The following is a 14,615-nucleotide window of genomic DNA, read 5'->3' as shown; positions in this document are numbered from 1 at the left end:
TCATCTCGATACATATGGCCTATGTAAGGTAACACAACGCCATTCAATTTGTCTATGGTATTTTCTCATTTTTCAGATGTTCTCTTTGAAATCTGATGTCAGTGACTGTCTTAACTTTAAATCGCAAGTTTTTCTATCGTAAGTTTAATCTACCATTTTTCCAACTGCTCAATCATGACTTAAGTGTATTAGCAGTCTACGTTCACACGTTATAGTTATTCACATATCAGTGTTTTTTATCCACAAAATAGCCACATAGTTAATTTAATGCTCTGAGTGTGTTGAAAGGGGAAATGTGTTGATTAGAGGATAATAAAATAGAATACTGAATTTAGGCAAAAGACCAAGCGCTGGGACCTATGAGGTCATTCAGCGCTGAAACGGAAAAAGACAGTAAAAAAGGTCTGAAAGGTGTAACAGGAGGGAAACGTCGTAGTTGCAATATGAATCAATTGTTAGGAGAGGGTGAAAAGGAAGATGGAAGAAAGAGAATATGAGCGGAGGTTTAGTAAAACGAATGAAAGGGGTTGCAGCTAGGAGCTGAAGGGACGCTGCAACGAGATGTACTGACGGCACTAACCCACTATGGGGAGGTTAGAGGATAATGACATTGTTTGGTTGGGAGACGAAACAGTTGAACATTATGATGCTGTATATGAACTCCTAATACATGTGTCCTGTTACTTTGTCATTTAGAAGAAATATCAAGAAATGTTCACTAAAATGTTATCAAAATCAGCACAATGTAATGCTGTTGCGATTAAAAATTTCTGCTTCCTCGTAAAAGGTTAACAAGTTATAAAACTGCCAAACTATAAAAAGGGCGAGTATATTCAATAAAAATAAAATGCTCCAAATTGGTTTCTAAAAACCAGTGAGTATCAAATATTTCTCTTTAGTTTACGTCTCACATTATAATTAAATATAATTATATACCACGCTCTAGCATAGTCAGTAAACGGATGGATACCAGTCAACTCCGAAAGTGAATTTGCATCTTGAATTATTGGACAAAACCTTGAATTCCATTGAATTTCTCGTTCCACATCTTAGTGTTAACCTCCGGCACCGTCGTTTAGTTATTTAACTGTACATGGTTTCTAAAAGTTTCTCAGTTCTAATCCTTTTCAGTTAGTCTCCCCAGTCTATATCATCAATTGAGTACTGTTAGATAATTTTTCAACTAATTATAATTTCTTTTATTGAGTTCATTTCTAGAAGTTTTATTACAGCTGTGATTAAAATCAGAAATTAAATAATGATTTTCAAATCTTCAGTATTTTAAACTTTGGGTAAATGCTTATTTGTTGAGCAGGCTCACGTCATTGGTTATTTGCTTTGTGTTTATTTTTGCAATTTCTCTCTACGATTATTTTTTACTTCTATATTACTTTTGCACTGGACTGCTTTCCCTTCAGGGATCCTTGAGCTTGTAACATTCTGCTTTTCCGACCAGGGATGTAACTTAACTAAAAACAATAAAAATCATAATCCATTACCTCATATCATCATATATATCCCTATTACAAGCTTCCTTAACAATGAAGATTGTTTCTAGATTGTCAAGGAAAGATAGAATAATACATGGCCCTGTCCTCTTTTATGTACATATATAACTATTTTTCAACTAATGTGTTTATTTATAGCAAAGCTGGATTTGTTTTATGCACTGTCAAGAAGTAACAATATTACCAAGTAGGGCATCCGTGAAAACATGTTCCGTATAACTTCGCCCCAAAGGCTCTATTTCAGATACCTAAGAACTGATATACCTGCTGCGGAACAGAGAAGCTATAAGATGTCTTCTTATCGTAATATTCACCTGTAACTTTAAAGGCCAAGTTGAAGAAGCCTTGATTAAAGTAGAGTACTTCTTAATATACTCTGGGTAGTTCAATGACACTATCGTAGTAGCCAATATGTACTCCAGAAGCTGAGCGGCATTTATTTAGGATCCTCACTCAGCTACATCTCTGAATGAATAAAAATGGAATCTTTGTTTTCACAGATGCTGTCTTTAAACACAGACACATTTCGACATTTATTAACAAAAAGCCTTCGAAGACTAACCTCAGATTAATGAGATGCACAAAATACCTTCTGTAGTTTGCAACTACACTGAATGATTAGGACATGGTAAACTATATCCTGCTGGCGGTTGACAAATTGTGCCTACAAAAAATAACTGTGAGGCCAAGGTGTCCGAAAGGTTATTGCATAATTTCATGACCAAACACCATAAAAATGTGACGAATGACCTATAAGCATCGTTATCCAAGGCAATAACCCTTAAACAAACAAAACAAAAAAATATATATACATATACTGTATATTATTTTATATATATATATATATATATATATATATATATATATATATATATATATATATGTATCTGGATTTTCATCACATCACCGTGATTTGATATACACGAATATTAAGCTACAAATGTCGTTAAATATCCAATTCGCTCTACCTCGGAAATATTACCGAAGAGGAATTATAACTGAGAAGGGCCACTTATCAGTTATAATTCCCCTTCGGTATTATTTCCGAGGTAGAGCGAATTGGACGTTAAACGAAATTTGTAGCTTAATGTTTGTATGTATATATATAATATATAAATATGTATATACATACATACATACATACATACATACATACACACACATACATATATTATTTATATATATTTATACTGTATATATAATATATATAAATGTAAATGTATATATATATATGCAATAAGAATAAAGAAAATCTTTGGAATTCATGCTACAAACCACTACATTCTTCATCCCCAACTTCCACGGAGGGACGCTTTTAAAATCCAACACCAGTAGGGAGACTGCATAATGCATTAGCGCTACACAAGGATGACCAAGACAGAGGCTCGCAGGACTATTAACTGAAAATCTCTTAATCAAGAACAAGAAAGGAGTAAGAGAAACTGACTAAAAGAGAGAGAATGAGATGACAAAAATGTGACAAAAATTGTTGTATTTGAAGACTGATTATAATGGAGAAACAGAGCCACAGTTATGTATGGGTACAAATATATTTAAAAATAAATCTACAATGTGGGTTTTCGGGAATCTGTATAGATTTATTTTAAAATATATTTGTACTCATACATAATTGTGGATTTATTTCTCCATTTCAAGGCTTATGCTACTATGAGTATTTTTTAAGTTACTGATTCTACTGCATATGTTTGCAAGCTCATAAACATCTCTTACATAGGGAGATACATACTATCATCATAATAAAGTACGTTTGCCACTTTTTATTCTAGGTAAAAAAACAACGACTGCCTTCAAAACACAATAATCCTGATATGATTAACAATGATCAAATGAAGAAGAGCGCCTGACCACAATAGGAAATTGAAATTAGATTTTTTTCGAAAAAAATTACCAATGGTGAAAAATTCTCTACAATATGGCGGATTGACGACCAGGTTTTCCCCCGCAATTTGACATATTCCTTGCGTTGTTAAAACAACAAGTTGATTTCTGAAGATAAGTTACTGTACCACTATCAATACTGACTGGCAAAAACCTAAAAGAATAAATTGTGGTTTTATTTGGTCACTTGTGACTTTCGTTTACTTCGAAGAACTCCAGAATAGCAAAAACATTTAACAGATAAGATATCCAAAACGATAAAAATCCTATAGATACGAAAAATAAAACAATTTTTGTTGATCATACAGATATGGTACTCAAAACAATATACATCACAGAGATACGGTGCCCAAAACAATATGCACCCAACAAATGTACCACGAACAAAATGTACCCCAAAGATAGCTACAACAATAAACACCCTATGGATAAGGTATCTCAAAAGCCACTTATATGTCCTATAGATAAGGTTTCCAAAGCAACTTGAAGATAATGTGTCCAAAACTATAAACTGTACACCTTGTAGATAAGTATCCAAAAAATACCCAATCTGAGAGAGAGAGAGAGAGAGAGAGAGAGAGAGAGAGAGAGATATATTGGAAAATATTTTATACAAAATATACAAACAGTTAGCAAGTAGATTTAATACGTATTACATAAGGGGAAAAAGAAAATTTTGGTATGTCCATGCGTGAAGAGAGAGAGAGAGAGAGAGAGAGAGAGAGAGAGAGAGAGAGAGAGAGAGAGAGAGAGAGAGAGAGAGAGAGAGAGATGGTACATTGGAAAATATTTTATACAAAATATACAAACAGTTAGCAAGCAGATTTCATACGTATTGCATAAGGGGAAAAAGAAAACTTTGGTATGTGTATGTGTGAAGAGAGAGAGAGAGAGAGAGAGAGAGAGAGAGAGAGAGAGAGAGAGAGAGAGAGAGAGAGAGAGCCGAGCCTTGACCCAGGAAGTACCTTCCACGCTCGAATACATTTCTGGACTGGGAGAATGATGAAGTCAAAAATGGAAGTAAATACCAAAGTAAATTGGCATCTTGTTTTCTCTTCCTCGAGATGGAGAGCGAGGTTGAGGGTCGTGGACAAGTAGGGGCGTCGGCTCCTCGAGGACCTGCTTGGCCTTCTCGTGCTTCGAGGACTGGTCAGTAGCCGCCTGAGGACGAGGTCAGACACTGGCCCTTCTTCACCTCTTTACAAACGAGGAGGAGGAGGAGGAAGAGGAGGAGGGGGAAGGTGGGGATGGAGGAGGAGGAGGAGGAGGAGGAGGAGGAGGAGGAGGAGGATAGGTGGCAAAGGAGAGCCGAGATGATGAGGCGGACAAGATGCAATAAGGACCGGAGATGGTCATAGTACAAACATCCTTTGGCTGCTTCGCTGGTTTTCTCTCTGCTGCTGCTGCTTTTACCTGCTGTACTCTCAGGCTGTTCCTACTTATTCAATTCACTTTTAATTATTATAACCAACGCTTTCTTCAAAAGTGTTAAAACTGATCACATACCTTAAAACTTGACCTTCTTACGTACTACCGTCTAATGTTCACAGATACCTCTCTCGGTCAAAAGCAGCTCGATTCCTCTCAATCCTTTTCTGTTTACGTAATTTCTGTATAAATTCACCCTTACAAAATTCAGTGACCTGTTACTTCATCGTTGATCATACTTTTATATCATAAAGCGCATCTGGAATTAACCCCGATAAAAGGGACTATTATCATCTATATTTGACACGGAAAAAAGGTAGAGATTTTCTCCCAAGACCCTACCCTCTTAGTTTGAAGCATGTCCTCTTATCTTTTAGTTACTATATTTGTTAAGGTTGTTCAAAATAGTCAAAAGAATGTAAGGAATATTATTTTACCACGTGAAATTTTCCGTTGTACACTAGGAAACAGAAAACATTTTTTATTTGTGTTATTAGAACCTCGTTTTGACTGTTTAGAGTACAGAACAGGACGATTTTTTTTTTATTATTTTTTAAATCCAGTAGTGTACCAGATCCTCTGGACTACTAAATTTATTTCACCTGCAAATTTAAATAAAAAGTGACCTCTCCTATGTGAACTTCATTAATTCTTATTACTGATAATGTTAATAGAATTGACTATAATTTTTAAGGCCTCTTAGTTTCATTAATTTATTTACAATTAAACAGAAAATATTACTTTAAATTTCTGCAGTGAATGAATGTTAATGCAAAAGAGCTTCTTAATTATAATAAGTAGATATAACGAATTCTGGAGACCTAATCGATAAAAAAAAGAGCTGTTTCTTCGCCACGATCATTTTTCAACGAAAAATACAAAATAAGTCTCTTCATGGTGTAACAGACACTCTGGATGTAAAATTATCTTTTCTGAATTATTTTTTTTTACCAAATTCTAAAAAGAAACAATTGTATAACAAAATTATTTTTGCTTATTGGTACGTGATCCAGTCTCACTGTTAAGTGGACTCAACGTATAATAATCATTTTGGTGAAGAAGATATGTGTTGAACTCTAACATACTATCTAGGAGAAGGTATGTATGGATATATATATATATATATATATATATATATATATATATATATATATATATATATATATATATATACAAGCTTATACTAAGCTTGGGCCATGCTGCACGTGCTGGAACCCGGGGCGCTCCTGTCTCCCCTACCCTCTCGATTCCCTGCCGACCCCGCCCCCATCCGGAGCCACCAGATAGGTTTGGGGTGGATGCCTCCCTGACCCTCCCGTTCCCCACCTACCCCGCCCCCATCCGGGCCGGACAAACCTGTTTGCAGGGGTGGGTGGCTGTGTCATGCCTCCCCTACTATCACCTGAGGAGAACAAAAAAAGATCCACTTGGATTTTATTATATATATATATATATATATATATATATATATATATATATATATATATATATATATATATATATATATATATATATATATGTATATATATATGTATATATGTGTGTGTGCCTGCCTCGTTATTATATTACTTCAAAAAATTACACAAAGAACAACACACTTCTTTTTCCGACGTCCAATAACCGAAAAGATAAAAACAAAGTCTTATCACTTCCAGCTTCGTCCATACTGTTTCGAAAGAAGGCCACAGCGCAATAAACTATTATATATATATATATATATATATATATATATATATATATATATATATATATATATATATATATATATATATATATATTTCCTGCTCGAAAACAGGCAAAAATTCGACTTCTTAAAGTTAAATGTTGGTTGCTCAGTTTGTCCTACATTGTCCTGTTGTTTTCATCTGACACAACCTTATTTCGCTTCGTAGGCTCCTATTTCCCTTCCTCTTAATAAATCCCCATGAGAATATTCAGTCTCCCCGTTTTGTAAAATTTCGAATTATTAAAGTTAAATGTTGGTTATCAATTTTTCCTACATCATTCCTTCTGTTTTCATCCGAAAAAACCTCCTCGTAGGTTTCTATTTACCATAGTCTCATAAATCCCGATCGAATTCTTCAGGTTCCCCTCTTTCTATTGGTCTCATTCGTCTTTGTTTTCGGTTACTGACACAAGGTCACCCACCTTCACCTTCCTTATATTCGATTCCCTCTAATGCAATCGTCTGTATTCATTGACACCCCCTCTCCCTCCCCTTTCCTCCCATTTAGTTCCATTTTCGTGACCCTTCTATAATCTCAGACAAATTTCCCCAATGTATTCTTTCTGTTATATCTTTCTATCTTTATTTCCCCCACCCTTCGTTTGCATTCCTCTCCATTCCGTACGATTCCTCAGGAATCTATTTTAGCACACACAATTTCCTTGCATAGACACATAGCAAAAAAACATATGATTTCATTTTAATTCATGTCAAGCCATAAAGTAAGAACGAGTTACCATAAACAGCAGGGATGTCGAAAGTTTTTATTTATTAGTACTTCTTTCACTTTTGACGCAAAGTAGTCATTGTACTTCGGGCTTTCATCATATTTTTTATAAACTGACTTAAATAAGTCAACAGTCATAATAATACTTTTCGTTATGAAAATCTGACTCATTTAAAAAAAAAGCTGCTATAGCATTATCTTTCTTATAAATAAAAAATATAAATTTCAAACATTAAATGTAAAAATCTATAAATATCTGAAACTTAGAAACTGTGGCAGAAGAGGGCAAATATATTTAAGGGTGGCCTCAGCATTACTGAGTACAAAGAACTGCAAAATGACGATACAGAGCATGAAAATCTATTTAAACGAAAATATTATCCATATTATTAACAACAGTATGCCTTCGTTGCAATTTTGTCTAACAAACAGAAAACAGTAATAAAACGACAGTTTTTCCGACCAGTCCATAATATCATTTTCCCCAAGTGTTTTGCGAAGGCGTTATTTTAAAGAAGTGTGCCCCTACCTGTCTCCCCCCAAATACTATTAATTGTAAAATTTGCATTTAGTCGCATATAATGCCATTTCATTCCTGTTGATTTTATACCATTGCTTTGACCATTATTATTCATGGATACTTTTTATTTTATTGAGCTTCCAAATATGAATTTTACTTTAACATTGGCTGTTTAACTGATGAACCGGACTGATTTCGTAATCTGCGCATTTTCACTCCTATCATAACCCCAAGATCAATTAAAACTTCACTGTTAACTTGGCTGTCGCTGCAATTAGACGATAAGATTGACCTATCTGGAAAACCTTCAGCAAATTGTGTTACCTGTCTCATTTTGAAGCAAAATGCCCTGGGCTCAATGTCAGAAATACACGTATCAGCAAGAAATACTTAACACTTCACTACAATGAAAAGTTAAAACACCGCACTTGTTTCACTAAGAGCGCGACTGAGAAATGGAGCAAAACGCAAAGAATTGATGACCTGGAGTTTTGCAAGGATATACGATGGAACCGCCATTAAGTATTTGATGACTATTTCTTGTATATCTTCCGACTTTGATTTTGTTTTAGTTTTAAGCGATTCTCATCCTCTTAACCAGGTTGGAAGTAGATCGCAGAGCATACGGTCAGTAGCTATCATCTATTTCTGCACTGTATTGCTCTAAAGTACAAGGCGCCACGTCATTACTGCTCTCGAACTGAAGATGGTGACGCCAGCTGAGCCTTCCGATCTATCACCAACTCAAGGGTGAGGTTACGTTCTATGGTACCTATGCACATATTTCTTGAAAATATACATATACATATATACATGTATATATGTATATGAATATATAAATAATCATGTATGATATATAAATATATCATGTGTATATATATATATATATATATATATATTATATATATATATATATATATATATATAATTCATTACAAGAGCTTTTTCTTCCAGTATGGTGAAATAGATTGCAATTACATCAACTAATTACACAAGGAGGAAATAAGACATTGCATCTGCAGAGGCAAAAAAAAAAAAAAAAAAAGTGAAGAAGTTGCACCCACTGGAAAGAGGAGTCTTTACAAAACGCCATAAAATCCTTGGCGTAAACTCAATGGCCCCGGGCACTGGCTCAAAAAATCCCTAATAACGGATAATTTGAGGCATATCAAATAATGCTAATTACGGAGAATATAAGACATTAATAGCTCGTAACAATCCACTACATCCGAGTCGCGCTGTCTGCATTGTGTCTTTGGAAATGGAACGGAGAGACACAATGCCAAAGGAAGAAGGGAAAGAAGGGAGGCAGGAAAAGGGGGTGAATGAGGCAGTGAAGGGGCTACCAACAAATGCTCTGGCACTGCTAATGGGCACACCAGCAATGAGTGATATTTGGCAATATATACATACACTCGTATATTGGCAAACGCATGAATTTATTATCTAGTAACACAGAGCACAGACATGGAATCAAATGAGGGTGTTGGGATACAACTGAATAGATTTAACATTTACCATATGTGTAATTATACAAAAATTTATATGTATGTATGTATGAAATATATTTATATATCATACATACATAAATTTTTGTATATACGTATATATGTATATATATATATATATATATATATATATATATATATATATATATATATATATATATATATACATATATATATAATGAATATGACTACTGGAGAAACTTACTAAACACAAGTCCCTTATACATCTGCAGAGAACTTACTAGAAAGTCTCATCTTCACATTTTCTCAAAAACTGGCAAGAGTGACCCTAGAAGCTATATAAAATTAACATATAGCCAAGTTCGCCTTTGGCATTTTTTCTCCTTTTACAGTCTATAACAGGTTAAGTAGTTCATTTAAAAAGTTGAGCCATTCAGCCTTGCGCTCATGTACCTTGTCCTGAGAAGGCATACCTGCTGTACATTGGTATTGGCATTAAAAATACATTAAAAATTACATTTAAGTTTACATTAAAAATATGAATCGAGAATAAGGGTAATTAAAGATAGGAATCACTTGCTAGGTCAGCTGCAACTATACCACTAACGATTAGCCATTTTCAGCAAATCCGACCTACACACTAACTGAAATTTTACTTGGGAAAAGGTTCCGATATGGATATCTTCAGTGGTGACAACTATAATAATAATAATAATAATAATAATGATAATAATAATAATAATAATAATAATAATAATAAGCACTTTTCACTTTGATCCATATCTATTTGTATGACATATCTCAAGAACGGGAGAGTGGATACAGGTGGAATTTTGTGGAGACATTCGATGGGTGAAGCCCTCAAGATGATAAACGAGTGGATGACATCCCCAAAGACCTAACTTGGCTCCTTAGACAAAACAACAGACAGATCTAGTTTGGCTTCTATGGCAAGAGCTCGTCGATTTTTCGTCGATACCCAACAAAAGTTGTTCGTAGGGAGAGACCTAGATAATGAATGTTTTTTTTTTTTTTATATTACTTTCGACGAAATCCGTTCATTAGTTTTCGTGTCGACCTGCTGGAGCAGACACACGGGATGAAATGCATGACCTACTTGGTGGAGGACAATACAGAATGGCAGTAAGATGGGTGAGGACCTTGAATCAGAATACAAAATTTAGGCTAAAGGTCACGCGCTAAGACCTATGAGGTCATTCATAGCTGAAAATAATGTTGAAACAATTGTCAGGAGAGAGTGGAAAGTAAGATGGGTAAGAAAGAATATGAACGATGTACAGTAAAACAAATAAAAGGGGTTGCAGCTAGTGGCCGAAGGGACGCTAAAAAGAGCCTTAAGTAATGCCTACAGTGCGTCAGTGCACTTCGACCCTGAGGGGGCGAGGCCCTTGAGTATACAGACAGAAATATCAGCTGCGGTGCGGTTATCTTACGATAAAACTGAAAGTGATCTTGTCAACGATGACTTCATCCATGAGAGAGAGAGAGAGAGAGAGAGAGAGAGAGAGAGAGAGAGAGAGAGAGAGGAGAGAGAGAGAGAGAGAGAGACTTTAAGCCAAATGCGTTCGTTTACTGGAGGGCCCGGACTTAATATTTTTAATCTGCAATACCTTTTCTAGAAGAGAAACTAACGAATCCTGGGCCTGTTGTCATGGATACTTTCATCTACTTGTCCCGAACTGCAAACAAATCTTTTCCTGCAATTGCTCACCTCAAAAAGAGAATGCTGGTCTGTAAGACGGTGTAGGAAAGGTTTAACACGTTTTTCGGTGACATTGTTCTTATCATTTTGAAATAGCAAGAGCGTATTCATGACTATTCTTTATCATTAAATTCTTCCTCCGAGATGATATCCTTCAGTGACAAATCTTGATTTGTCTGAAGAAAGATACATTTTTTTTTTTATTTATCATCTGTTTTCCATAAAATTTATTTTTATCAAGTTATTTTAATAAGGCTACCGAGTCAGACCCTCATAGGGGTCACCCAATGAATTTGTTTTCAGATGATTTGGAAATTAGAAGAAAGGAAACAGTTAAAGAAGATGGACAGCTAGTTGGTTAGGAACCAGTGAAACCGATTACTCATTATTATCATTATTATTAAATGCCAAGTTGTAACTGAAAATATGCATCAGAATACAATGCAGTAGGGACCAAATGCATGCTACAGTACTGACTACAATACGCCAATTAAGACACACTGTCAGAGTTACCCTTAAACAAACGTTACATTATAGTAATAACCCTTACTATAAGAATATCAGTCTTATAGGTGATATTTGAAATATATTTCAAAGACATCTAATTCTCAAAGGGATTTCATTTTTCTGTTTTTAGTTCCTTTGAGTGACTCACTGTGGTAATCAAACCATGTCCAAACAAGCCTTTTCTGTTCTCTCTAAGTCTTTCTGAAGACGCCATTATTACTACAATAACAGCCAAATATCAATTTCTGTAGCTACACAAAATACAAGAGTTCCTTGACTGAACGACAGGACTTAGGCAATGTTGGTGCTACGTCTCTGAAGAAATATTACCATGAGACTCCCTTCCCAGCTGGTCGACCATCTTCGTTAACCTCAAGGCGACCGAAGGGCATGGTGAGGCTAAGGCGCCGCCGGAGTTTTTAGAATACTGTATATGGTCACTACTCGGCACAAAAATGTTAAACGTGGGAAATGAGCCAGCAGCCACAATTCACACTACAGTTATCTCAATAAATCAAGCATTGTTAAAATTGAATTGAATTGAATATAGAATTTAGGCTAAAGGTCGTAAGCACTGACCCGTGAGGTCATTCAGTGCAGAAATGGAAAGGTAGTAACAGAGGAAACTCTGCAGCTGCACTATGAATCAATTGTTAGGAGGGTGGAAAGTAAGAGGAAGAAAGAATAATGAAAGGGAGGCACAGTAAAAGGAATGAGTTGGGTTGCAGCTAGGGAACCGAAGGCACGCAAAAGAACCCAGGCACCGCATGAGCACTGATGGCGCTACCCACCTACGGGGAAACAGTGCTAAAAGGAAGGGGGCCTTGAACTTTCAATTTATCAAAGTAAAATTATATGGCAGCGGTGGGATTCGAACCCACGCCTCCTTAGAGACTGGAGCCTAAATCCAGCGCCTTAGACCACTCGGCCACGCTACCTACATATCACGCGATGATCTTTATCAGAAAGGTAACAACATAAGTACATAAGAGACTATTACGGATAAAATCTAAGAGTTTTTTCTGCCCATTTACAAGCAAAGTTATTAAATTAATTGCTTAATGCTCAAAGGAAGAGGATTCGTCACCGATTTCGTTTTCTAACTAATGTTAGTATATCACATCAACCTCCTCCAACAATTTACGAAGCTGACTGCAGAACAGAATGAATGGGCATCATGAGAGAATATGCCCTACTCACGCTACATATATTATTTGGCGGCTGAATTAAGAAAATCCGTTTTATCCTTACCTAACCTAACCTATGCTGTACAGTCAATCGAATACATTACAAAAGGTACTGTAGTACTTTGATACAAAAAATATTATTACCAGATAATCTACATAATCTTTAGCATGTAAATGTATTACGTCGACCATGACAAAATATTCCATCGTCCCTATCATTCGAGCTGACATAGTCCGCTAATTACCGATTTACTAAACCTTATGAGATAATTAGAGTTTGACTTTATGGATTTAATGACGTAGACTGTAATGTGGTGACCTTATGTGTACCATGTTTGAATTTATACAATGGTATGCTAATGTAAATGTATATGCACATTTAATTTAATAAATATGGAAGTGAAAGAGTCTTCAAGTGTATTCCCTATCAGGTGACAAAGAACAGTTAGATATATAGATATCGGTCTGTTTTTAAAACATCACGTAAAGTGTAATGTAGAGACCTTATTTGTACCTGTCTGCATTTATACACCTTTATACAAATGTAACTGTTTGAGCACATTTAACGTAGTAAATATGGAGGTGAAACAGATTTCAAGCGATTTCCCTAATTGGAAACAAAGAACATTTAGATTTGTAGATATCGCTCTATTTTTAAAACAGCTATTGGTGTTATGGTCGCTGTGATAAACAAGGTTGGGCGAATGAGCGTGGGAAAAAAATCACCAAGAAATAAATATCACCAAGGAAAAAAATCAAGAAAAAAATCAACAAGGAAAAAACAGTCACCACGGAAAGTTTTAAAACTGAGGAAAGCAGAGTGCCAGATCTCTCTTAGGGACTACGAAATCGGTTAACTACACAGACCACCTGGCAGAAATCACCAGCCACAAATAGCGGCTCAGGCACTTTTATCGATCAAAATAATCATGCAAAAGATCGTAATATTACGAAAACATTGGGAAACGATTAAAGCGACGTCCATAAAGAAATAATAAAACTAAAAATAAAACGCGAATACTTACCGACAGTCCAAAACTTTTCTTGCTTGAGATTCAACGAGCAAATTTTTCTTACCTGGAAAGAGAGAGAAGAAATTAATCAGAACCACATATGATAAACTGTAAACATGTGATTTACACCTGCATGATGCCCACTAACAGTTGAGCTTGTACGGTCCCTTTTCTATATGATAACAAGGAGGAGCTGAATAAATATGAAAATCAATATAACAATCTCAAAAGCGTGAGCAAAATGTCCTTGTGACCACAAAGCTTGTGGAAGCCTTTCTAACAACAATAATAAACCTGAAGGTAAAGATAATGAGCGACAAAAATATCGTTCAAAAAAATTAAGGAAACTGATGACAAGGCAATCTAAATAAAATCAGCAGGGAAAACAAACGCCCATCCATTCACAAATTCAACTGAGAAACAATAAATCTTGCGTCTACATACATGCATAAAGTACAGCAGCGAGTCATATCAATTAACTTGAAAATAATTTATCCATATCCTAAATCGAGATCATAACTTATGTTACATCAAAGTCCAATGTAGCCCACGGATTTTGATATTAATCTTCCTTATTTCGTAGACTAAATTCAGACGACACCCACTTGGAAATCAAATCCAAGGCAGGCCAGACTTTTATTTGATAGATTTTCCTAAATCTGAACTTATTTGTAAATTATTTTTCCTAAATATAAATTTATTTCTAAACTTATTTTTCGCAAATGGAAACTTATTTCGAAACTTAATTTTCGCAAATGGAAACTTATTTCGAAACTTATTTTCGCAAATGGAAACTTATTTCGAAACTTATTTTTCGCAAATGGAAATTTATTTCTAAATTTATTTTTCCTAAATGTAAACTCATTTTTCGCAAATGGAAACTTATTTCGAAACTTATTTTTCGCAAA

At 35.1% G+C, this 14,615-nt stretch overlaps 1 protein-coding gene and 1 non-coding gene across 2 annotated transcripts in view; one reads left to right on the top strand and one right to left on the bottom strand.

The window, feature by feature from the left end:
• Nucleotides 1-4,471: 4,471 nt before the first annotated feature.
• The window catches only part of LOC136835788 (collagen alpha-2(I) chain-like), a 28,299-nt gene continuing 18,155 nt past the window's right edge, over nt 4,472-14,615 (top strand). The window contains exon 1 of the mRNA XM_067099644.1: nt 4,472-4,556. Coding sequence (XP_066955745.1) covers nt 4,472-4,556 — 85 coding nt within the window. The remainder of the gene's footprint in view (nt 4,557-14,615) is intronic.
• On the bottom strand, nt 12,364-12,445 carry TRNAL-UAG (transfer RNA leucine (anticodon UAG)). Its single transcript has one exon. It is a non-coding gene; the product is annotated as a tRNA-Leu (tRNA).

Source organism: Macrobrachium rosenbergii, chromosome 55 (genome assembly GCF_040412425.1).
Source record: "Macrobrachium rosenbergii isolate ZJJX-2024 chromosome 55, ASM4041242v1, whole genome shotgun sequence".
NCBI lineage: Eukaryota > Metazoa > Arthropoda > Malacostraca > Decapoda > Palaemonidae > Macrobrachium > Macrobrachium rosenbergii.
The sequence above is the reverse complement of the archived record's forward strand: the minus strand, read 5'-3'. Positions and strand labels throughout refer to the sequence as shown.